At 66.0% G+C, this 22,814-nt stretch overlaps 3 protein-coding genes across 5 annotated transcripts; 2 read left to right on the top strand and 1 right to left on the bottom strand.

Annotated features, from left to right (window-relative positions):
• Positions 1-1,635: 1,635 nt before the first annotated feature.
• PPP1R27 (protein phosphatase 1 regulatory subunit 27) lies at positions 1,636-3,906 on the top strand. Its single transcript, XM_063352251.1, has 3 exons — positions 1,636-2,125; positions 3,234-3,384; positions 3,615-3,906. Exons 1-3 carry the CDS (start codon positions 1,939-1,941, stop codon positions 3,736-3,738), a joined length of 462 nt encoding a protein of 153 aa, XP_063208321.1. The 5' UTR covers positions 1,636-1,938; the 3' UTR covers positions 3,739-3,906.
• A 137-nt stretch (positions 3,907-4,043) lies between these two features.
• MCRIP1 (MAPK regulated corepressor interacting protein 1) lies at positions 4,044-6,225 on the top strand. Its single transcript, XM_063352436.1, has 5 exons — positions 4,044-4,111; positions 4,198-4,247; positions 4,317-4,435; positions 4,553-4,651; positions 4,780-6,225. The coding sequence occupies exons 2-5, from the start codon at positions 4,240-4,242 to the stop codon at positions 4,842-4,844; spliced, it is 291 nt and encodes a 96-aa protein (XP_063208506.1). The 5' UTR covers positions 4,044-4,111; positions 4,198-4,239; the 3' UTR covers positions 4,845-6,225.
• Positions 6,226-11,510: 5,285 nt separating this feature from the next.
• On the bottom strand, positions 11,511-21,710 carry GCGR (glucagon receptor). 3 transcript variants are annotated; one of them, XM_063352035.1, is made up of 14 exons: positions 21,393-21,707; positions 14,750-14,911; positions 14,430-14,526; positions 14,213-14,320; positions 13,909-14,030; positions 13,723-13,829; positions 13,477-13,630; positions 13,253-13,373; positions 13,103-13,163; positions 12,778-12,847; positions 12,573-12,661; positions 12,305-12,443; positions 12,136-12,177; positions 11,511-12,029 (listed from the first exon to the last, which is right to left on the bottom strand). In XM_063352035.1, the coding sequence occupies exons 1-14, from the start codon at positions 21,663-21,665 to the stop codon at positions 11,733-11,735; spliced, it is 1,842 nt and encodes a 613-aa protein (XP_063208105.1). In that variant the 5' UTR covers positions 21,666-21,707; the 3' UTR covers positions 11,511-11,732. The 3 variants fall into 3 exon arrangements, with proteins under 3 accessions (XP_063208105.1, XP_063208104.1, XP_063208102.1); XM_063352034.1 differs by having other exon boundaries at positions 13,253-13,412; positions 21,393-21,705; XM_063352032.1 differs by having other exon boundaries at positions 12,305-12,661; positions 13,253-13,412; positions 21,393-21,710.
• Positions 21,711-22,814: the final 1,104 nt, after the last annotated feature.

Here is a 22,814-nt window from a genome sequence, read left to right as displayed (position 1 = left end):
GGAGAAGGATCTTTGAAGATGCCTCCCCGCCAGGGCTGTGGCCTTGTGCCTCTGGAGGCAGGCGGGGGACCTGTTGGTGGTGCACCCAGCTGCCATGGCCCTGCCCCAACATGGCCGGCAGCGCTGGTGGCTGGTGTTGGGGCTGGTTAGTGGTACCTGCTCCAAGTAAGAAAGCTGCCTTGCCTTTCAGGGTGGGGAGGGAGAGAGCAGTGCTAGTAAGAAGCTCCACTGGAAGGTGCTGGCTTGGACTTGGCTCAAAAAGGCCCATTTTGTGGAGACAAAATGTCAAGAAGGCTGAGCCCTGCAGTGGTTGTCCTCTGTTTATGGTCTGAGATCTGCCTTGCTCAGCCAGAGGAGGGGGTCTTTTCTCATACATCAAGGCTGCTCCATCGGAGTCATCTTGGGTACACAGCTAATTGCTGTTCCAAGAACTAAAAGCTAAAAGCGTTCTGTCTCCACAGCAGAGAGCTCGGCCTCCTATTGAACAGTGTTCTGTCTGACGTGCCGCCGAGCAGAGATGCTCAGCAAAAAGATCGATGTGTTTGCCAGAAGATGAGAAAGTGCAGCGGGCAGTTCTCGGGTCGTGGCTGGCTGAGCTGTCGGCCTCGCTGCTGGCTGGGGTTCAGGACAAGGGTCCTCTGCAGAAGGGGCAGAGTGAAATCCCCGTGGCTCCTGACACAGGACAGGTATTTTTCCGGCTGTACTGCGGCAGAGTTCATTGTCCTGTCTGGACAATCCCCTTCTGCATGAAACAGAGCACAATGTGTTCATGTGTCTGAAATGACCAAACTTTGATGGGAAAAAGCATAGAGGAGCGGTTGTTGCTTGAGCCCTTGGTGGATCTGAAAGATTCCTCTGTGTAAATGGTCCGTTTTGGGCCTTTGACAGCTACAGCTGGCAAGTAAGGAGTGCAGGAGTGGTCTGGAGGTGGTGCTATTCCTCAGCCGTTCTTCTGAGGCTGTTCCATAGAAGCCTGCCCTTACAGGCAGCTGGTTCTGAGTTGGAAGCAGGACGTTGGACACCGGGGACTGCGATTGCAGGCTTCTGGTTCTGTGCCTGCATGAGGAGAGCCCGCAGCACCTCTGTCCTCGCAAGGGCACCAGTAACATCCAACGTGCTGGTGGTGGTCTCCACGCTTAGCTGTGCGCTGTCTCACAGCCGTGCCAGGCAGCACAGCTCATTCTGCTCCTTTCAAGTTGTCTGATGCAACTCCAGGAGAGTGACTTCGCTCTGAATGTATTTGGCACCACAGCTCTGACACGTCCGCCCTGCGCTGGCTGGTCGGTATGAGAGTGGCTGGTTTCCCTCGCTTGGTGACCGTGCTTGTCTCTTTTTCCTGGCACATGTGCGTGTGTGTGAGGGCTTGTTGCTGGGAAGGTCTGTTCTCAGGCTCTTGGGCTCCTCTGAAGGGCTATCCATGCAAAAGCAAGAGTAGATTTGACCCCTTGGATGGGCACATCAACAGGTGGGTGGTAAGATGAGACACCAACCTCTGCCCAAAAGTGGGAGGCTGCGGGCCTGGGCGGCTCGATTACAAGGTATCATGGCAAATAGGATGAGCTGCATGTCCTGAAAATAGCCCGCGGGAGCCTATATAACGCAATGCCCCTGGAGAACCATCAGTCCTGGCCAAGGGCCTGCGGGTGAGCTGCGTGTGCCCGGTGCCACCTCCTGCGTGCAGCAAGGGAGCGCAGGGAGAGCCAGCGAAGGGACCGGCACCCACTGTGGACACGGTCACGGGCGCAGAGGGAGTGCAGTGGCGCGGGGTGCCATCGCTCCTCCATAGCGAGGAGGAGCCTGCCAGGCAGAAGAGGAGAAAGCAGTGCTTGGAGGCCAGCAAGTTGTAGGGCCAAGCACTGAGCGACTCCAGCTGCTACTACAGCCCCCCATGCCCCTGCTCCTCCCCCTCCTCTGCAGTGCCTGAAGGCTGCCATCAGCATGAAGGACTATTACCCAGTCTCAATGCCGCGGTACAGTCGGTACGCACAGAGACTGAAAGCCTCGCGCACTGTGCGCTTCCCCAATGACATCGTCTTTCAGGACCACATCAGGCAGGGGGACCTGGAGCAGGTGGGCAGATTCATACGGGCCAGAAAAGTGACACTGGACACCATCTACCCTTCTGGTGAGTGCTGCCGGGGTTGGCAGAGCTGGAATCTGGGTGGCCGCACGGCTCAGCCATGCTGCGAGGGAGACCAGAGCGAGCTGTGTGGCCAAAGCTGGGATGTGGGCCACCTTCGGCAGGGTGATAGGTTGGAATCGACTAATTTTTCTCCCTAGCAAGGAGTGCTACCCCCAACACTGCCCGGCGGGGCCCAGGAGAGCCCTGTGCCAGCGCCCCAACATCTCCCCTCGACAGCGTGGCCCTCATGCGCTGTGGGGAGGGGGGAGGATTACCCACGGGTCCCTTTAAGGCATCACCACTCAGCTGCAGCATGGTGGGACCTAGAAAAGGAGCCGTGGGCACAGGCTGGTCTGTGGAGCTGTGGACGGGACAGCGGGGCTCCTGCCTTTGCCCCGGCTTGGGGGAAGAATGGGAAGAAGGGAGGCTCCGCATTTGGGTCCTGGCTCTGGCCATTTCTCACAAACACTGTTCTCTCTCGCACATGTGGATCTGTGGACTGGTGGCATTTATGTCTGTGGGGAAGGCGTTGTGTTGTGTTTGCACCCAACCTCACAAGCAACTGTGTATGGAATGCCTTGATCCGAACTGGCTGGTGCAGAGCCCGGATTTGTCCCTTTCTTGGGCTTGGCTTCAGCTTCTGCTGTCACATGGCCATGGAGGCAGGGGCTCAGATGACCCCGGGCTCCCTCCTATCTATACTGATTGCTTCACTACTTGCTCTGTAAGGAGCTTCCAAAACTTGGACAGAGCAGGACCCCGGAGACACTCTCCTCATGTCCCCACGTGAGTCCTGGCTGGGACTCAGGGCAGGCTGCTGGCCAGGAGCTCTGCAGGACAGGGCAGCTCCTCCTTCCTTCAACCATCATGGCCAGGGGGGAGGTGGGTGCTGTGCCACCTTAGAGAGGGTATTTATGCTGTAGAAGGGGAACAGAAACACGTGGTGGCTCCTCTTGGTTCCTCAGTCTTGGTTTCTTTCCCCAAACTCATCTCCCTGTAACGAGGGTTTGCCGGCAGCGCTCTTTCCTGGGCTGTGGACAACCCGCACTTGTCAGCTCTGCATTAAGAGACTCCTTCCCCAGTCCAAGGCTAATAAACCCTTTCCTTCCAGGCATGGCAGCCCTCCACGAAGCTGTGCTTACTGGAAACCTGGACTGCGTCAAGCTCCTGGTTAAATACGGCGCTGACATCCACCAGAAAGATGAGAATGGGTGGACGCCCCTGCACATGGCCTGCAGTGACGGCTATGCTGACATAGCCAGGTGAGGAGCACCCGGCCTGGGCTGTGACGGGACCCCCGGTGCTTGTGGAGCCCTGAGAACCAGAGCCGACAGCGCTGGGGCTGGCCAGGGCTCCGGGGTCTGCTCCCAGGAGGGTGCCCAGTACCTGCGGGGCTGACGGGGCCTTACAGTTCCCCGTGGCTGTGCCCGGGCACCCTGGCAGCAGACCCGGGGAAGCCGGGGGGCCGTGCTCAGCGCTGTGTCTCCTGCAGGTACCTCATGTCCCTTGGGGCCAGCCCGGAGGCCACCACTGATGCCGGGGAGAAACCCTCGGACCTTATCGACCCCGAGTACAGGGACCTGGTGGAGCTCTTCCAGGCCACCGCCATGGGCTGAGGCGGGGCTGGGCGAGGAGCAGGCGGCGGGGCGCCGGGGCGGCGGGGCCGCGCCGGGCCCGAGGGTTGGGCCCGGGCTGGGCCCGGGCCGGCGGGCGGGCAGGGGCTCGCCCGGTACCGCGTCTCGGGAACCACTTTGTACTTTTCCAATAAAGCATATTCACACCGACGGCTGCGGGGCTGCACCGAGGCCGGGGCCGGGACTGGGACCGGGGCCGGGGTTGGGGTTGGAAGCAAGGCCGGGGCTGGGCCTGGGCCTGAGGCGAGGCCGGGGGCGGGCGGGGCCGGATCTGACGCGGGGGCGGGGCCGCGCCTGCGCGCTGCGGCGCTTCCGTCGCGGCCCGAGGGCGAGCGGAGGCGGGAGCCGGGCCCAGGTGAGGGGCGCGCGTTGCCATGGCGACGGGCGGGGGGCGGCCCGCGGCCTAGCCCGGCCTGGCCGCCCTCTCCTTTCTCCCCGCAGCCGCGCCGAGCCCAGCCGAGCCGCCGCCGCACCCACGACGCCATGGCCAGGTGAGCCCCGCCCGGCCCCGGGCCCAGCCGCGGCCCCGGGCCCGGCTCAGCCCCGCGCTTCGCTTTCAGCTCCCCCGTGTCCCGCGTGGTCTACAACGGCAAGCGGAGCGGCGGCCCGCGTTCCCCCGGCGCCGGCAGCGAGATCTTCACCCCGGCCCACGAGGAGAACGTGCGCTTCATCTACGAGGGTGGGTGGGGGCGGAGGCCGCGGCGCTCGGCGGCGGTGGGAGCCGGGGCTTGGGGGGCCCCGGCTGCGGCCCAGGTGGTGCCCGAGGCGAGCGGCCCCCTCTCCCCCATCCCTGCAGCCTGGCAGTGTGTGGAGCGTGACCTGCGCAGCCAGATGGGCTCCGAGCGCGGCCTGGTCGAGGAGTACGTGGAGAAGATGCCGAACCCTAGCCTCAAAGGTGAGGGGGCGGGGGGCACTCTCCCCGGCCCTGCCGGAGGGGACGGCCGGCCCCGGGGAGCCTGCGCTGGCCGGGAGTGGGCTGCGATGCGGCCTCTGCCGCCAAAGTGTCTCCTGTCTTCCCTGCAGCGTTTAAACCTGTCGACCTGGGTGATCTGAAGAGGAGGAATACACAGGATGCAAAGAAGTCCTAAGGCGAGTCCTCCCTGTGGATCGGCTGGTCTCCTAAGGTCCTCAAGCAGATTTAATTTGAGATTTTGTGTTGATTTCCTCCTCTGGTCTGTACTCCCAAAAGCCCGCGGGAGAGCCAGTCAGCTTTGGGGCTGGCTCTGAAGCTACCTGAAATCAAAGATGCTCAGGGCCTCACCGAGGATGCCCAGAGCCTGTTGCAAAGGATTCCAGTCCCCCCAACTCATAGCTTTCTCTGGCCTCAAGCTGTACTTCCCCACTTCATACTGGGCTCACAGACCTCCCGTTCTCCTTTCATCTCTGCCCCTGGTGTTGAGTAGGTGGGCTCCCTGGGCTCTGGTGTGCGGCAGGGCAGAGCAGAGTGGCTGTGTTGTCGGTAGAGGCAGCGCTAGTTCTCCGCTCCCTCCTGAGCGCGCAGGATCCACGGTGGGCCAGGGGGAGAAGGAAGGAGAGCTGGTTCTGTCCTTGTGCCTCAGGACAGGCAGGCAGCCGCACTTCAACACCCTTTGTGCAGCTGACTGCTGGGCAGGTGGCACTCTGGCTGTTCCTTGCTCCCTGGTGGGAGGGCTTAACTTGCACCTGGGCTGCTAGTGCCTGGGACTCCTCAGAGCTGCCAGAGCTTGTGGGTCATATCCGAGGCCAATTTTCCTTGTGCTTAGATTGGGCCAGGTCCCTGTGGTGCTGTGGGTGGAGCTGCTCCTCTCTCCCCACAGATGGAGAGAGATGGAGCATCAGCGCTGGCCCCAGCCCCAAGCGCCCGAGAGGTGCTCAGAGGCGGGTGTTGGGCTGCGTTCAGCCCCCTTGGCCTCGGTGCGCTGGCAGCTCCACGGGTGGTAACAGCAGTGGGGGGTGGATGGTGCTGACTGTGCGGAAAGGAGCTCGTTGGCGTCTTTGCCTGAGCAGCGCCGCGCTGTTTTATACTAACACCATTTTCCAGACATGCACCCTTGGAAGAGATCTGGCCTCCACAGCTGGCAGAAATGTCACTGTGTGGCGGCTGCTGTAGTTGGTATAACTTGTCCCGGGGGGCTCTTTCTTGGGACCCCCGCCCCTCACAAGGCTTGGGTGGTTTCTGCATCATCATCTCTGAGCGAGGGAGAGCGACTGTGCCATCCTCACCCATCTGAGCAGAGCAGCCACGCCGGCCGTGTCTGTGCCCCCAGCAGACCCTGGGGAGCGGTGGGAGCAGCCCCCTGCCCGCTGTGCTGCGAGCCAGCGGGCAGGGGGCTGCCAGGGGGCTTGGGAGCGGTGTGGGGGGAGCTGGGCCTGCCATTACCTTTCCTTTGTTGAGTCGGTGAGCTATGCTGTCCCCTTTTCTTTTTTTTTTTTTTTTTTCTGTTGTCTGTCACTTGAGGAGTATTGTAAATAAAAGCTGGTGTCCTTTTGGCTGTGCCTCCCTGTGACGCTGCCGCAGCCCCTACCGTGCGTGGCTGCTGTGGCCGGGAGCGGGGCCGGTCCATTGGCTGTTTGCCGCAGCGGTTGTGGCTGGTGGTGGAGCAGCGTGTGGAGCCCAGCTGCTCCTGATGGTGCTGGTGTGCTGTGCCCAGCGTGGCGCTGCCAAGACCCATTGTCTCAGCCATGGCGTCCCGGCAAGCTGTTCCCTGCCCGATCCCCACCATGGTTCCTTGGTGCCTGTGCCCGCAAGCTGTGTGTGCCCCCTGCTCTGTCCCGTGTGTGCCTGCAGCTTGGCTGGGGCAGGGCCCTCGTTCTGCCCTTTTTTAGACTTCCAAAATGTTCCTATTTTGTTGCTGAAGCCCCGTGTTTTCCGTTTTAGACCAGCACTGGCAATAGAGGCCAGGGCTTTCTGTGCCTCTTCAGGCCTGACCAAGTCCTAAGGAGACATAATGCAAAGTGTAGAAGCTGCCTCTTACTTTTATTTCTTTACATTTTTTCCAGAAGGGATCTTGCCCTTGCACTTTCTCTGGGCTCTTAATTTCACCACAAGCATGTGCAGCCTGGCGCTGCGTGCTGGTAGCACAATGCCCTTGGGCTCTGGCAGCCCTCCTGCAAGCCAGCATCCTCTGAGTTGTCGCTGGACCAAAGTTTTAAATGTTGAGACTATTAATACACTCGTATCTTCTTCCCTCCGCTGCTTTAGTGGCATTTAAAGTATACTTAGCATTGCTAGGATTTCTTCTCAAGTGCATCTCTTTACACTCAGCCACGACCCTGTTTACCTCCCATCACCAGAACATGCCCAAGGCACGCTGCCAGGTTCTGGCACACGGGATGGTACCTCGGCACCTCTTGTTGCCGACTCTGCTGGAGCCTGTGGGGAGCTGGTGCCCTCAGGGGAGCAGGGGCAAGAGGTGACATCGCTGTCACGGTCCTTCTCCTTTGGCTTTCCCTGCAGGGTGGGCCCCGTGGTGTGCCCCACGTCTGGGGAGCGTGGAGCCGAGTGGGAAGCCCTGAGCACAGCTGTAGCCGTGTGTCCCCCGGTCTGTGTGTCCTGAGGGAATGGCAAGGGGCTGGAGGAAGGCAACCTGTCCCAGCCGGCCGGAGACCCTGCAACTCGGGTGGCCGAGGGAAGGAGCAGCGCAGGGCTGTGCGAGGGGCGTGGGCGAGAGCCACGCCAACATTCTGGGAGCTGCCCGCACGCTGCTGGCGCAGCCCCCGAGCTACTCCTCTGTGCCACTTGCATCTGAGCTCCGATGGCTGGTGCCGGATGGGCTCTGTGTGGTGCCCACCTCCCCTCCTACCCGGCCGGGCAGGCTGCTGTCTGGCTGCCGCAGAGCCTGGCACTGCTCCCCGCAGCTGGGCACACACCGCAGACCACTTCTGGGGCTGTCCTGGGGGCTGCAGTGGTGTCCCCAAGCTGGAGGGCATGTACAGGGGTCCTGCAGCCCAACCCTGCTGGCCACTGCCTTGTTTTTCTCTTGGCTTGGGCGCTGTAAAGCTGGAGGCGAAGCAGTCACTCAAACCCTAATGAAATGTCGTACCAAAATCATTCTATAAACAGGCAATTTTTATAAAGACTAATAACAAACCACGGGGGTGAGGGCGGTGAGGCGGCGCAGAAGTGTGGAAGTCAGGTGGCGGGGGGGGGTCCCCCTGCAAGGGAGCGAGGCCCCAGGCCAGAGAAATCAGGCTGTTTACCTATAAAAATCGAACTCGGCAAGGGTTTATTTTCCCTGTGACTCGGATACAGTGCTTATCATTAGATTAAATGGTGGGAGGAAGAGAGGTATGTGTTGTATCATTGAATTAAGCGGTGGGAAGAGGGGACGGCAGCAGGCAGAATCTACTTAGAAGACCAATTTGTGGTGCTCAATTCCCTTGATAAAGTGGGAGTATTCCTGCGAGGCGCCACGGCCCCGGGGTGCAGCCCTGGAGGTGCCACGGGTGGTGATTGAACGCTCCGGCCCCACGCCGTGGGTCCAGCCCCACAGCCAGGGCCTCGTGCTGTGGCCGAGCCTGGCGTCTGCCCCCCCACTGGCACCTCTAAGGAAGAAACGTTTTACACTGGGGGTGGTGAGCCCCTGGCCCAGGCTGCCCAGAGAAGCTGTGGCTGCCCCATCCCTGGAGGGGTTCAAGGCCAGGTTGGACGGGGCTTGGAGCAGCCTGGGCTGGTGGGAGGTGTCCCTGCCCAGGGCAGGGGGTGGCACTGAGTGGGCTTTAAGGTCCCTTCCCACCCAAACCATTCTATGATTCTGTGATTCTCTGCCCAGACTGTGTGGGCTGGTGGCACCACCTTAGTTCCACCAGTCACGGGGAACAGGCGGCTTCTGCCGGGCAGCCAAGGTCTGTGCACACCCGCCTGTGTGTGTATTTGTGTGTCTGTGTGAGTGTGCGTGCACGCATGTGTGTGATGTGCAGGTTTTGCTGCCTGAGGTGCACCCCAGCGGTGTCAGGGTGCAGGCGGTGACCCCCAGGGGGCTGTCGGGGTGACCCCCCCACTGTGGGCAGTGCGAGGCTGCAGCAGGGAGCAGCTTCCCCAGCCCACACAGCAGGGTCCCCAGGGCGAGGGGCACAGGCACCTTCCTCCAAGCCACCCTCGTCCTGCCAGCCCTGTCCCACAGCCTGGAGCAGGGTGGGTGCCATGAAGGCTCTGCCCTCAGCCTGGGGTGCAGCCAGACACAGGGTGCAGTGACGCAGGGACAATGAGCTGTCCCCTTCCAGAGGCTCCCCATGGTGATGGGAAAGGATGCTGGTGGCAGTCTTGAGGGACCTGGGTCCCTGGGCAGGACTGGCACCCTGCTCCCTCTCCCCAGGGTCCCAGCAGCAGTGCCGCCGTGCCCAGAAGTGCTGGGGGGCCATGTGTGCCAGGGAGCTGCTGGCTGGGGGGGGGGACAATCAGGGCATGGGGGCTGCAGGCTCACCCCCGTGGCACAGGCACTGCCCCGGCTTTGGGGTGGCAGCCGGGCTGGCGGCGGGGGCTACGGGCATGTGCTCCAACGCGGGACGGGCGGACATCGGGCACTTGCACAAGGCTCCCGGCCACCCGCAGACACCGTCCCCGCTCAGGGCTGTGCCCGGTGCTGGCAGCTCTGACCCCAGCCAGCCCCTGCCATGTGCCTCGGCCCCGCAGCAGGGACAGGGCAGGGGATCTGCCACCCCCAACACGGACCCCCGGGGTGCCGGACTTAGCCACGCTGCGGGCAGGATGGTGGGACATGACATGGGGCTGTGCGGGGGACAGCGGGCTGTGGGGACATAGGGCAGTGCTGGGGGCTGCCCCGTGGCACCAGGGGACACAGGGTGTTGCTGCAGGGACACCCTGTGGGCTGGGACTGGCTTGGGGTCCCTGAAGGGTCCCCATCATGCTGTAGCAGACGGGGGGGAGGGGTTCATATCACCCCTCCTGGGCAGGGTCTGGGGGTCCCCGTGCCCTCTGCGCCGTGGGGCCAGCAGGGCATCACCATGTCACCAGGGGATGACAGTGGGGTGTTGCCACGGCAACGCTGGAGCAACATGCACAGGGCCCGGCGCCACGCGATGACCATATTTACCTTCCCAGAAACCGCTTCGTGCTCCAGCAATTTGCCTCAATTAGGCTTGTTACCACGTCAGGAGGCCACAGTGACGGCAGCGGCCATGGGGGCCAGCCCCGGCCGGCTCCGGCACCACAGCGCTGGGCAGGGTCCATCCCTGTCCCCCTCCCTGTCCCTATCCCCATCCCCGCACCCAGGGAGCCGGGCAGACCCCAACCCCTGCGCCTCCCTCCCCTTGCCCGCTCAGCCCCATGGCTACTGTGGGTACCCCATGGGTACTGTGGCCCCACAACTGTGGCCCCACGGCGTTGCTGCCATAGGCTCGCAGCCCCCCGCACCACGTCCCCGTTGCCTGCGCTGCACCAGCCCCTGGATGCTGGGTCCCCACTTGGCCGGGGCAGACAGCAAGTTGTCAAGTAAACAGAGGAAAATTACTGCATGCTCGGCCCACCGCTGCCGCCGGGAGCCAAGGGCTGCGCAGCCGGGGCCGGCGCTGCGGCCATGCCCTCCCCGTGCCATGGCCAGCCCCGATGACGCCCTCGCCGTGGTCCGGGACCCCACCGCCCCCGGGCAGACAGCATGGCTCCCGCCGTCCCTCGTGCCGGCTGGCGTGGGCGGGCAGGGCCGTGGCCGTGGCCGTGGCAGTGCTGGCGACGCTGGGACAGAGTGGGATTTGGTGGGGAGGCGGCCGCCTGCCCAGCGCTGCTGTTTCCTGTGGGAGGCTGCCGGTGGCCGCCGGGGCACGGCTCCAAGCGCTTGCCCCGCTCGTCATGTCCCCTGTACCGGGCTGTGCGTGGGGTCTGACAGCCAGGGTCTGTCATCTGCTCAGGGCCAGGAGGGGCCTGCCGTGGATGGTGATGGGCAGTGCCCCGTGCCTAGGGCCTGTGGGGTGGCTGGGGGTCACAGCAGGGCTGTCTGCCTGTCCCACCACCCCCCACCGGGCAGGGTGCCCCCGGCTGCGGAGGTGCCGGGCTAATCCCTGCACACCGGGCCATTGTGGTGCCCAAAGCTGCAGCATCCGGGCTTAGCGCTCATGTGTGCGGCACAAGCCTCTTAGGGTGCCGGCCCGCCGCGCTCCCACCCCACCGCAGACAGCCCAGCCCGCCGGCCGGGGAGACCCGTGGCCCCGCACCCCATGGCACTGCTCACGGTGCTCAGTGCTGCCGGCGGCCGCTGCCCGGACCGTGGCCTGGGCCAGTTCCCAGGAGAGAGGGGGTGCCGGCAGGCAGAGCCAAATGATTTAATTAAGGGCTCCTGGCAGTGAGAGGACAGAGCCGATTAGCGGCCGGAGGAGAGCATGTGCTGGCGGGGAGCTGGAGCCCCGGCTGGCAGCGCTGCAGCGGCCGCTGCCTCACATCGGCCTCGCTCACCTGTGTGGGGCTGTGGGGCAGGCAGTGGGGCTGTGGGGCAGGCAGTGGGGCTGTCTTCTGGTGCAGCCCATCCGTGCCGGGTTGCCCAGCTCCCCCTCCGTGGCTGTGGGATCACCCGTGGGTGCTCGCGGGCACAGTCTGGGGCCATGGTGTCCCCGGTCCCCACCCGCCGGACACCGTTTGTGGACAGAGAGGCACACACAGAGCTGGCCCTGCAGCCCGGCACGGGCCCACACCTATTTACAGTTACAACAGATAAATTACAGCACGGCGCAAAGGGTCTCGAAGGCGCACGAGGGCAGCACCACAGGACAACCCCCCCCCTCCCTCCCCTACCCCCCCCCATATCCCCCTGCCCCACAGATCCCTCTCCACAGAGGTCCAGGTCCCGCTTGCCGTGCCTCACCCGCAGCTGGCCCAGCCGTGTCCATCGTCCCGTGCACGTCCAGCACGGCGCCGCGTGCTCCCCGGGGCGGGCAGGGTCCCGCAGCGCCCGGAGCGGGACGGGGCTGGGGAGGGAGGTGGCAGCCGCCCCAGCCGGCTCAGCCTGTGGCAGCCGGGCCGGCACAGCCCTCCCGCTCCGGCTGCAGGCTCAGAAGTGGCTCTCGGCCGTGGTCTCGGGGAACTCGTAGCAGTGGTGCCGGTCCCCCAGGGCAAGGTGCTCGACAGTGCTGTGGCCGGTCCTCTCGAGGTAGTGGGTGCCGGGGCGCGCAGGGGCCACGCTGCGCCCCAGCCCGTTGGCGCTGCCGCTCACCAGCTGATGCTTCTCGCAGGCGCTGCCGGCGCCGTTGCGGGCGCTGGGTGCGTGGCTGTAGGTGTGCTTGTACTCCTCCGCCAGGTCCTTCCCCAGCTTCCACCGCTGCCACCTCTTCAACAGCTCTGCCTGCACCTGCGGGCAGCCACCGTCACCATGGCCCTGTGCCTGCCGGCTGCCCGAGCCCCCCCCGGCTGCCCGAGCGCCCCCCGGCTGCCCGCTTGCACGCCATCCAGCTCACCTCCTTGTTGACAAAGCAGTAGAGAATGGCCACCAGCATCCCCTGGGCAGAGGGAGGAGAGGCATGAGAGGCACACGGGGTCAGACCCTGACCCCAACCCTGGTCTGGTCCATCCTGAGATGGAGGGGGGTCCCCATGGAGAATCGGTCCCGTGCGGGGCTGGGCTCACCTGGAAGGAGCTCAGGAAGAGGTCAAAGAAGAGCTTGACGTAGCGCAGGGTGCCCTGGGCGTGCTCATCCGTGATGAAGGCGAAGACCACCTCGTGGATGCCCAGGAGTGGGATCAGTGTCAGTGTGGACTTGGCCAGCCTGCACGGCGAGGGGGGGCCCGTCAGCGCTGGGGCTGTGGGGTGGGCAAACACACACGCACGCATACATGCACACGCAGCAGCCCGTGCACCGTGGCCGTGCAGGGCCGGGGCTGCGCCCACCACCCACCTGAACTTGTAGTCGGTGTAGCGCATCTGGTGCGCACGGAGCTTGGAGACGAGGATCTGGATGATGCGGATGAAGATGAAGAAGTTGATCTGCAATGGAGTGGCGTGAGCCATGAGGGGCCGGGCAGCTCTGTCCCCTGCCCAGGGCAGCCCCTTTCGCAGGGGGCTGGGGGCCCTCGCAGGCAGAGCCGCAGCCCCGGACTCACCAAGATGGCCAGGAACACAGGGAAGCGAAGGATCCACCAGAAGCCCATATTGTTGTTGGTGGTCCAGCACCTGCAGAGGGGCGGGACAGGGACTGCCAGGCAGCCCCTCAACCAGGCGGCTGCCAGAGCCTGGCCTGGCATTGGCAGCCCCAGCCGAGCGACCGCCACGGCCCGACGCCCTGCTCCTTGCACAGGGCGATGGCACGGAGCCTCTGCGGGGCTGTCACACCGTCCCCACCATCCCTCAACGTGTCCCATGCGCGCCTGCCCATCCCCGCATGCCCGCAGGCACCGCTTGTCGCCCGCTGCAGGGGCTGGTACTCACTGGATGTTTTCATAGAGGAACTTCACGACGACCCAGGGGATGAGGAACAGCACAGGCGCCCCTGGAGGGGAGGCGGGCGGGGGGACGGTGAGGCATGGCAGGGGACAGGGTTGGGGGACGGGGACAAGGAGCCAGCCCGCCCGCACTCACCCCAGCCGATGCACAGGTAGAGGGTGAAGTAGCTCCTCTCAGAGAAGACGGCCACCACCAGGAGGTTGTGCAGGTAGATGCCCTCCACCAGCAGCCAGCAGTAGTTGGCCACGATGCCGTACTGCATGAAGACCGTGGCCGTCCGGCAGCCCGCTGCCGCCTGCGGACAGGGGTCAGGTCTGCCACGCCACCCACGCCCCCGTCCCCGCCGTCCCCGCGCTCACCTCGTCGCTCAGCCAGATGTGCACGTTGTAGTCGTCAATCTTGTCGCTGTAGTGTGTCTTGAGCAGGGCGTCGATGACCAGCACGGAGACGCCCTTCAGGATGAAGGAGGCGAAGAGGTTCATGTGGATGTAGTTCCTCATGCAGTGCAGCTTGCTGCGGAGGGGGGAGCTGCCATCAGTGCCCGCACCCAGACCCCGGCATGGCCCCCCCATGCCCCCCGGCTGTGCCCATGCCCGCGCCCCTACCTGAAGCCCAGCAGCAGGGCCAGGGCGAGGAGCAGCGCGCAGAGTGACACTGAGTAGCCCACGGTGTACATCACCTTGAAGCTGCCGTAGGTCTTGGCAAATTTTTCCTGGAGAGGGCAAGAGCCGATGAGGGCAGGGCAGGGTGGGCAGGGACCCCTGCACCGGCTGCCCCCGGGCTCTGCCCACCTGCGCCTCCAGGTCCTCGGCATCCAGCTCGCACTGCGTGGCATCGCGCAGGGACTGTCCCCGGGGGCCCGTCACCCACTGCCCGTCCGGTCCGCAGGTCTTGAAGACGTGTCTGTGCTTCACTGCGAGGGGAGGGGGCCGTGGGGGTCCCAGGCACCAGAGCTACCCCGGGCACTGCACACCGGCCCAGAGGTGACCGCTGGGAGCAGCACCAGCACACACATGTGTGTACACACAACACATGTGAACACACACACACACACACACACACACAACACACGTCACACACGCGTCCGGCCGTTACCTTTCTGGTACCAGGGCAGGAACCACGGGCAGGGGACGCTGGCGGTGCTGTTGGGCAGCGTGTCAGGCCAGCAGGAGAACTTGTCGAAGGTGCGGTTACAGACCAGCTCTGCAGAGGGACGGGAGATGGCGGCGCCCTCAGCCAGGCGCTGCGTTGTCCCCGGTCCCCAGTCCCCGTCCCCCGGTCCCCGTCCCCCAGCACCGTGCCCTGCTCTCACCTGTGGGCGCGGGCAGGCGGCTCATGTTGCGGTGGCACTCCTCACTGTACTCCTTCCAGCTCTCGAAGAGGAAATCTGTGATCTGGGCAGAGGGGCCCTGGGGACACCATGGAGTGTCACCCACCGCCTGCCCGCGGGGCCACCGTGCCAGGCAGGGCAGTGACCCCGGCTTGGGGACAGTCATGGGCGAGCGCAGGCTATGCCATGCCACTCAGTGCCGTGCCATGCTGTGCCGTGGCAAGGTCTGCCGTGCGCAGGGGTGGCTTGATGGTGGCTCGGGGACAGGTAAAGCACCATGTTGCCGGATGACCCACCCTTACCTGGCAGCAGAGGAGCAGCAGCAGAAGGATGAGGAGACATGGCTGGGACATCCCTCCGCTGGGCCACGAGCCGCATGGGGAGCGGCGCAGGATGCTGGGCTTCCTACCAGCCCTCGGCAGCTCCTCTGCCCCGGCGGTGGTGGCCCTGGCACGTGGGTGACCCTGCACGAGACGCCGGGTCACGGGGACGTGGGTGGCGGGACCCATCCGGGGCAGACCCGGGGGACGCGTGGCCAGGGGCAGGCACCGGAGGGGAGGCTGCCCCAGCACAGAGCCACCCCTGGTCACTGCGCCATGGTCCTCGCTTGACCCCGCCTGGCTTTAATGTTCAGCTGGTTGTTTATGCGTTTTCCCGTCAGGCTGACAAGCCGCTGTGTACCTGCCGCTTCCTCCCCAGGATAAGCATTGGAGCCACGGCCGTGCCCCCCCTCTGCTCACTGAGCCCAAACCAGACCCCTGGTCCCTGCCCTCACACCTTCCCCAGCCCCTGCATGGCCACACGTGGGACGTCTGCCCCGTGCAGGGCAGATCCGGGCCAGGGCCACCCCACACTGCTGCTGGTGGCCGGTGGCACATCAGTGCTGAGCTCCGAGAGCCCAGGACCCCTCCTCACGCCCGAGCATCTTCCCAGGGTGGGGGCTGACGCCCCTCCCTGCCACCACCGCTCCCAGCAGCGCTGATTTCGCACCTGGCTCCAGTGGTAGAGGCAGCCTGGCCCTGGGACGGCTCCACAGGGTGGCTGGGCATCCCTCGAGCCACCCTGTCCCTCGCCCCGCAGGGTGGCTGGGCATCCCTCGGGCCACCCCAGCCTTCGCCCCGCAGGGCTCCCCGGCTGTGGGCAGGGAGCTCCCAGGGCAGGGACAGGGCCAGCGGCCAGCCCTGGGGCCGTTAACCATTAACCGGACGCCTGGGAGCTCCCGTGCAAAGCCGGGCTCACGAGGTGCCATAATTCCTTACATCCCCCTAAGCCGGTTATGGGGCTCCTGAGCAGGATTTCATCTCTTCCCACAAGGGGCCATTCTGACGGCAGCCCCACGGCGCAGCGTGGCCGTGGCGGGTGAGGGCAGCCGAGCTGGTGGGGATGGGGACAGAACAGACGGCAGTGCCGGTGCCCCCGCAGACACTGCGGCATCACCCCCCCCAGCCTCCTCCCGGGCACCAGCCGGACCGTCGCGCTCCCCAACCAGCCATCGCTCCCAGGGCTCGCTGTTCTGCCCATGCCTATTTTTATCCCTGGGAAAGTCGTGTTTCCTCCATGCAGACCCACTCGCCATGTCGCAAGCGGCTGCCTGAGAAGCTCATTAATCAGCGCGTGGGGCTCCAGATGCGGCTCGGGGAGCTGGACCTGCCGGCGCGTGCCTTATTTAGACAGTCCCAGGACAGAAGGAACCGTCTCCTGGGACAGACCTCACTGGGTGGGCTCTGGGAACAGGAACCTTCAGTGGGTGCCCGCCGGCCACCTGCCCGTGCCAGGATCCCTGTCCTCATCCCCCGCCAGCCCTACACCAGCATCCCTGTCTCTGTCCCCCTGCCAGCCCCATGCCAGCAGCCTTGTCCCCCCCCTCAATCCCCCACCAGTATCCCTGTCCTCATCACTCCACCAGCCCCATGCCAGCATCCCTGTCCCTCCCCTCAGTCCCCCACCAGCATCCCTGTCTCTGTCCCCCTGCCAGCCCCACACCAGCATCCTTGTCCCTGTCCCCCTCTCAACTCCCCACCAGCATCCCTGTCCCTGTACCTCCCTCGGTCCCCCGCCAGTATCCCTGTCCTCATCCCTCTGCCAGCCCCCTGCCACCATCCCTGTCCCCCGACAGCACCACTCTCCCCTCGTCACCCCCCGAACAGCAACCCCATCCCTGTCCCTCTGCCAGCCCCACACCAGCACACCCCCGTCCTCATCCACCCACCAGCCCCACAACAGCATCCCCATCCCTGTCCCTCTGCCAGCCCCCTGCCAGCATCCCTGTCCCCGCCTCAGCCCCCGGCCAGCATGCCGGTGCCCGGCCCCTGCCCCGAGCATCCCTGCCCTGGGGCAGTGGGGGGGAAGGCTCCTCCCGGGCACCGCAGGTCAGCAGCGAACTCGCTGCCGGCCCCTCTCCGCAGCTTTGGGGCAGAGGTGTCTCTATTTTTAGTTGCCTGCGATGGGATTTAGCGTCGGGGAGGCCTCTGCCCTAGACTCCCCCCCCGGCTGGCAGCGGCTCCCCCGGCCCCGGGGCGCTGCCGTGGCCAAGCTGGGCAGACTGCACTGGGTGAGGGGTCCTGGCGCGCGGGGCTGGTCACGCTCCTCGCTCCGGCACGGGGCTCCCCGCTCCACAGCGGGGCCCTGCCCAGGCCCTTTGCCCCAGCTGCCCGCGGTGCCGGCCCCCGTGCCCACGGGGCAAGGGACCCCCGGCAGCTCGGCCTCCCCACAGTGCGCGCTCGGAGACACAGGCTATTTCTAGCAGACACCCGGGCATGCAGGAGTAGCCATGGACCAACTGTCTGTGGTTCGGGGCAGACGGGCAGCGGCAGAGAAGGAGCAGTGGCCCTGCGTGGCTGGGAGAGGGGATCTGGGGCAGCTCGGACCACTGGTAGCACCGAGCACCTCCCCAGCAGCTGGCACTGCCCAGCATCGGTGCCCGCAGTGCTCGGAGCAGCCGTCGTCGCTGGCTGGATGTGCTGTGGCCGCTGGTGCCGGGAGCCCCTCTCTGCCATGTCCAGTGCCAGAGGCAGCATCGCGGGAGGGACCCAGCTCCAAGCCACCACCTCCCGTCACCCTGCCGTGCCCAACTGGCTCCCGGTGCCATGTTCCCCCGCCCCGGCACCTTGCTGCCAGCCGGGGCCAGGCTTTGGGGGACCCTCCGCCGTGCCTGGCATGCGAGCGGGTGCATTTGCCGGGGCTGCGGCGTGCTGCAGCGGGCACACAGGGGACTTTTGCCCCACGCTGGCGTTGGGCAACGCGACATGTTCCTGTGTCATGGCTCTGCGGCTGCTGACCCCCACGGAGGCCGGGCTGCAAACACCCGGCGCTGCTCTGCTGACGAGGGGGACCTCGCGCCTGCCACGGGAGAGGAGGAAAATAGAACCAGCCCCCGGGACGGCTGCACCCACGCGGGGAAGGGGCCAGTGCTGGCAGCCCCAGTGCTGGGGTACGGAGGTGTCAGACCTGCTCCATCATCTGCCCTTGGGGTTGGGGGAGCGGGGCGTCGCTGGTGCCCGTGTTGGTGTGCTGAGCCCTTCCCGAGCCAGCGGTACCAACCCCTGCAGCAGCAGGGGCAGAGCAAGGACCCCCCTCTCCGCCTGGACCAGCTTCTCCACGGCCCCTGGACCTGCCCCCTCCCAGTGGCTCATGGCCCGGCAGCCGCTGGCCCCGTGTTTGCCAGCAGTCAGGGTCCGGGACGCGCAGCCTGGGGAGGGGACGGGGTGAGCTGGGTACCAGAGCAAGCTGTGCCGCTGGGCTGCTGCCGCCGCTGCGGCATCGCACCAAGCCACAAGGAATGGATGGGAAAAGGCTTGTGTTGGGATTTTGCCCCCCACCTGCGGGTGTGCAGCCCCCGCGCTGCCCTGCGGCAGCTCTGTGCCCGCGCAGACCCCCCGCAGCCAGCTGAGCGCCCGCCTCTGCCCAGCTCGGCTTCCCAGCGGGATTTTGCTGCCCCGGACGGCACCCGGCTCCCGCTGCCACCACACGTGCGAGGGAACGAGCTCCACATCTGGGATGGCTGCGGCTGATTGCTACATGGATCAGCGGCTCGGTGAAGCCTCCACGGGGACACTCATGGGCATCTGCAACGTGACCCGGGAGCACCCGGGCACAGCCACGGCCCCGCACAAGCGCCGGGAAAGCCGGTGCAGCCCAACGCAGCCCCCACAAATGCAGCCCCCACAAGCGCAGCCCCGCGCCCAGCACAGCACCGCTCGCTCAGGACGGGGCGGAGGGGGCTGCGTGCCCTCCAGACAGAGGGATTAGCCCCCAGTGCGCTAATGCAGTGCTTTCCACGGCTGGCTTGGCTTTGAGCTCAGCGCTACAAGCCAGCGCGGCAGGGGCTTCGGCACTTGGCAGGGGAGGGGACGGTGCAGGGCCAAAGCTGATGCAATGCCAGCGCGATCCTGGCCCTGCAGATGCTGCTCCACTTTCCACCCAGGACCACGGCAAGCACGACAAGCGGTGCGGGGAAGACGGCCGCGGTGGAGAGGGCCAGGAGGTCTGTCCCGCACCCTGTGCTGTCCCTGCCTGTGTCCCTGCCCCGAGCTTGGGGGTCCCTCCCGCTCCCCACCTGCGACCCACAACTGCTCCAACCCCCCGCCACGAAGTGAGAACGAGGAACTTGGGCAGCAGAGGAACAGCAGAACTGCCTGAAGCAGCCCTGGCGCTGCAAGACCGCAGCTCGTTTGCACAGAGCTACATGATTGTGGAAACGCTGAGCAGCGGCACACAGTGAGAGCCGACGTCACCAGCCACCGACGATGTCGGATTCTGTGTCACTTTGGACCAAGAAAACCTAAACCAACCCTGACAGCGTTTTCGTCAACAGCAACAAAGGATGCAAACAAACGGCACTCGCCCCCGTGCCGTCAGGACGAACGCTCTTTGCATCACCTCCGTGACTGCCCTGGTACCAAACAGCACTGAAAGGGACAGTCAAGGGCATCCTCCGCAGCCGCCCAGCACCAGAGAGGGAGCGTGGGCTGCCAGCACGAGTGGGCAGTGGCCAAATAACCTTGCTGCCCGGCAGGCTCCGGCGAGGGGATGCTGAGGGAAACGGGTTTTTCTTGTTCATCACATTGCATGAGAGCCCATGGAACACAGGAGGATGGCACGAGAGACACGGCGTGACACGTGTGGTTAGTGTGCCACAGGGGAAGGACAGGACTGGGAAAAGCCTAGGAAAAGGTCAGTGCAGACAGGCATGTGTGCACGCGCGCCTGCACCAGGAGCTCAGCACCCGCTTCCCCGGAGCAGCTCATGTCACGAATGAACGCTGTGGTCATCACGGAGCTCGGGACAACCTCCCGGCACCTCACCGAGGGAGCTCAAACCCTGCCCTGCTGAGGTCCAGATGTGCAAATGGCATCGCACACAGCAGCCCGTCCTGGCAGAGTCCCTCCCTGTCCCGAAGCACCCGCAACGCTGGGGTGGCATTTGTGCCCAGCATCTGCTGGCGCCTGCTGCTCGCAGCCAAGTTCCCCAGACCCCTGGGCTGGGTCAGACACACAAGGACAGGGCTCTAGTCATGGGGGACGCAGGACAGGGCAGGATGCAATGGAAGAGCATGGGAGGACGGAGCAGAGCGGCCATCCCATCCCATCCCATCCCATCCCATCCCATCCCATCCCATCCCATCCCATCCCATCTCCCCTGCAGCCGGCTTGCCCAGACCCTGCCTCTGCCTGGCAGAGCGAGGAGCACGGAGCAGCGCTGCGCTCAGCGGCTGGTCTCAGCCCTGCGCTGCTGATCAGGGCTTGCGGTCGCATTTTTTCATTAACTATTTTTAATCCACATTTTGCCTCTTCTCTGTTGAGCCTTTTTTTCTTTTCCCCTCTCCAGGCAACAGAACATAAAAAAAATCTGCACCGCAGCGTGCGGAAAGGCATGGGGATTGGTGGGAAGGACAGGAGCTGGCAGCTGGAGCGGCACTAACACGCCGAGGAGGGGTCCTGCGGGCCCTAAATTTTCCTGCTGATGCACAGATAAAGCCGAGGAAATCACGGGGGCACCCACCGAATTTGGCATGGGTCAGGACACCCACAACACACGCTGAGCACTGTGTGGGGCAAGGCGGCTGCGTTACAGGGTGCGTGTTGAGGTGTGGGGCGGGCGCTCGGCAGCGCGGGCTGGGCAGCAGCAAATGCCCCGTCCTCTGCCTGTCCAGCCGCCATGGCTCGAGGGGAGCCGGGCTGACACCGGTGTGCCCTGCTCTCCCCTCGCCGCCCCGCGGGAGCTGCCGGGCCAGGAAACGCAGCGCCAGGCAGAGGTGATCTCGGCAGCCGCTTTGGAGATGCGCTTGCAACCACGAGGGCGGCAAGGTCACATACCCAACATGTCCTGGTTAAACAAAGCCATTTACCAACACCGTGTTGACACAGCAGAGCTCGGGACAGAGTCACAAAGGGCACTCGCAATGGGCCCCTGCAACACCCGGAGAGCTTGGGAGCTGGGAAGGGTGGAAAAGTGTCCCCTGCTTCTGCCTCCCAGCAAGAAAGCTCTAGGCACTGCTGTGTCCGCGGCAGGGGACCCAGCGGGCAACACCCCGGCGAGGGGCTTCTCCGGGAGATGCTCCCAGCGCGTCAGAGCCCGGCTGGTACCACTCGCCCTGGGCTCACGACAGCCACGGCAGCACCCAGAGGCGCCCAGAAGCCCCACGGCAGAGCCCCTTCCCGGGGGTGGCAGCGGCAGCGGCTCAGATGGGGAGGGGGCACAGCCCAGCCGGGACCTCCCCGGCGCAGGACGCCCCTTGCCGAGGGGCTCAGCCCCCCCGGCGCCGGCGCCCAGCACCGGGACGGCTCCGAGAACTGCTGCTCCGGACCCCCGTGGCTCACGACGCGGCCCCGGGGATGCGCCGCCCGGGTCCGCATCCCCGCGTCGGGTCGTGCGGCGTCCGCCGGACGGGCAGCCCCACGGCCGCGGGGATGAGCGCTCCCTCCCTCCGCCCCTCCTTCCCCGTACCTGTCGGGGCTGGGCTCGCGGCGGCTCCCGGGCGCATCGCGGTGCTGGCGGGGACCGGGACCGGCGCGCTCGGCCGCTCCGCCGAAAACTTTTGCCGGAGCCGCGGCGGCGGCGGCTGTGGCGGCTCGGGGGGAGGGACCGGGGCGGGGGGAGGGACCGCGGGCGAGGAGCCGCATCCCACCGCCCCGCTCCTCCCGCCGGCACGGGGGGGGCGCAGCCCGGTGCCCCCCGCCCCCGGCTGCTCGGTGCGGCGCTGCCCGCGCGGCCCCTCATCACCGGCGGACGCGACCGGCAGCTGCGGGGGCGCCGGCGTTTGTCCCCGCCGCCGGTCCCCGCCGTCGGCGGCTCCGCCCCGCCCCGCTCCCGGACACCGGCTCGGCTCGTCGGGGCGGGCGGAGCGGCGGGGGACAACCGGACCGCGCCCGCCCCCGAGGGAGCGGGACGGGGGTGCCCGCGGCTCCGGGAGGGGCGGTGCAGCCCCCGCGGGGTCCCCCGGGGAGGCTGTCCCGGTCCCCGGTGCCGCCTGTGCGCGGAGCTGGCGGCTCCTGCCGCGGGAGCGGAGCTCGCCCCCCCCTCCCGGGACCCGGGCAAACCTCCGCCGTGCGGCCGGGAGCTGCCTCGGGCCCCGCGCTCCGGCGGCCGCCGGCGGTGGCGGGTCCGTGTGTGCCACTCGCCGTCCTGCTGCAGCACCAGCAGGTAAACACGTCCCAGCGCAGCAGCGACGCCCTGGGCCCCCCCAGATCCCCGGGCGAGGGCCGCAGCGGGGCCTGGGCAGACCCCCGGCCGCGGGGGTGCAGCACCCACCCGCCGCACAAACGCATTTACCGTGGGCCGCAACGGCCACGCAGGCCCCGGCAGCTCGGGGACACCAAGCGTGCCCCCCCCCCCCCCCCCCCCAGCTCAGGGCTGGCTGAGCGTGGGGCTCCGTGGCCCTCCGAACTGGTGCCCCCCGCCGGGGTCCTGCTCTGCTCAGACGCCCGCTCGCCGGGAGACCCCACGGGTGCAGACAGAGCCACCTGGGCACAACCTGGGGTTTGTGGGTGCCTCGCCAGCGCTGGGGGGTCAGACTGATAGCTGCACCCCCCCACCCCGAGACAGCCCTTGCACCCCTCTGGGTGCCGGCCGTGGAGGGGGGGCCGGCAGCCCCCATGGCGCAGCAGAGGGGTGCCCTGTGGGACCCCCCACAGGCAGCAGGGCCTGGGCTGGGCGCACTGCCCGGGGCGGGCAGAGGGCAGGATGAGGCTGGGGGGGGCCAGTCAGCTCCGCGAGCGCAAACACCGCTGGCAACGAGCTGTTGACAGTCCCGAGGCCTCTCGTTTTCCGATGCTCAGAGATAAGAAGCTCCCACTCTGTGCAGCTGCCGGACGCTCCGTGCTCCAGGCTGTGTCTGGCACATGCTGTCCTGCCGGCGTGGCCGCGGCA

This window comes from Chroicocephalus ridibundus, chromosome 14 (assembly GCF_963924245.1).
Source record: "Chroicocephalus ridibundus chromosome 14, bChrRid1.1, whole genome shotgun sequence".
Classification (NCBI taxonomy): domain Eukaryota; kingdom Metazoa; phylum Chordata; class Aves; order Charadriiformes; family Laridae; genus Chroicocephalus; species Chroicocephalus ridibundus.
Note: the sequence above shows the minus strand (reverse complement) of the source record. Positions and strands in the feature narration are given on the sequence as shown.

What these genes read in the sequence shown, in the direction of transcription:
- PPP1R27 (XM_063352251.1), top strand. Translation starts at nt 1,939, where the DNA reads ATGAAGGACTATTACCCAGTCTCAATGCCGCGGTACAGTCGGTACGCA. An exon ending in GGACACCATCTACCCTTCTG is followed by an intron (nt 2,126 to 3,233) that starts GTGAGTGCTGCC and finishes CTTTCCTTCCAG; the next exon opens with GCATGGCAGCCCTCCACGAA. An exon ending in GGCTATGCTGACATAGCCAG is followed by an intron (nt 3,385 to 3,614) that starts GTGAGGAGCACC and finishes TGTCTCCTGCAG; the next exon opens with GTACCTCATGTCCCTTGGGG.
- MCRIP1 (XM_063352436.1), top strand. An exon ending in CGTGCGCTTCATCTACGAGG is followed by an intron (nt 4,436 to 4,552) that starts GTGGGTGGGGGC and finishes CCATCCCTGCAG; the next exon opens with CCTGGCAGTGTGTGGAGCGT. An exon ending in GCCGAACCCTAGCCTCAAAG is followed by an intron (nt 4,652 to 4,779) that starts GTGAGGGGGCGG and finishes TCTTCCCTGCAG; the next exon opens with CGTTTAAACCTGTCGACCTG.
- GCGR (XM_063352032.1), bottom strand. Translation starts at nt 21,665, where the DNA reads ATGAGGGGCCGCGCGGGCAGCGCCGCACCGAGCAGCCGGGGGCGGGGG. An exon ending in CCGAGGACCTGGAGGCGCAG is followed by an intron (nt 13,830 to 13,908) that starts GTGGGCAGAGCC and finishes TGCCCTCTCCAG; the next exon opens with GAAAAATTTGCCAAGACCTA. An exon ending in TTCCTCTATGAAAACATCCA is followed by an intron (nt 12,848 to 13,102) that starts GTGAGTACCAGC and finishes GCCCCTCTGCAG; the next exon opens with GTGCTGGACCACCAACAACA.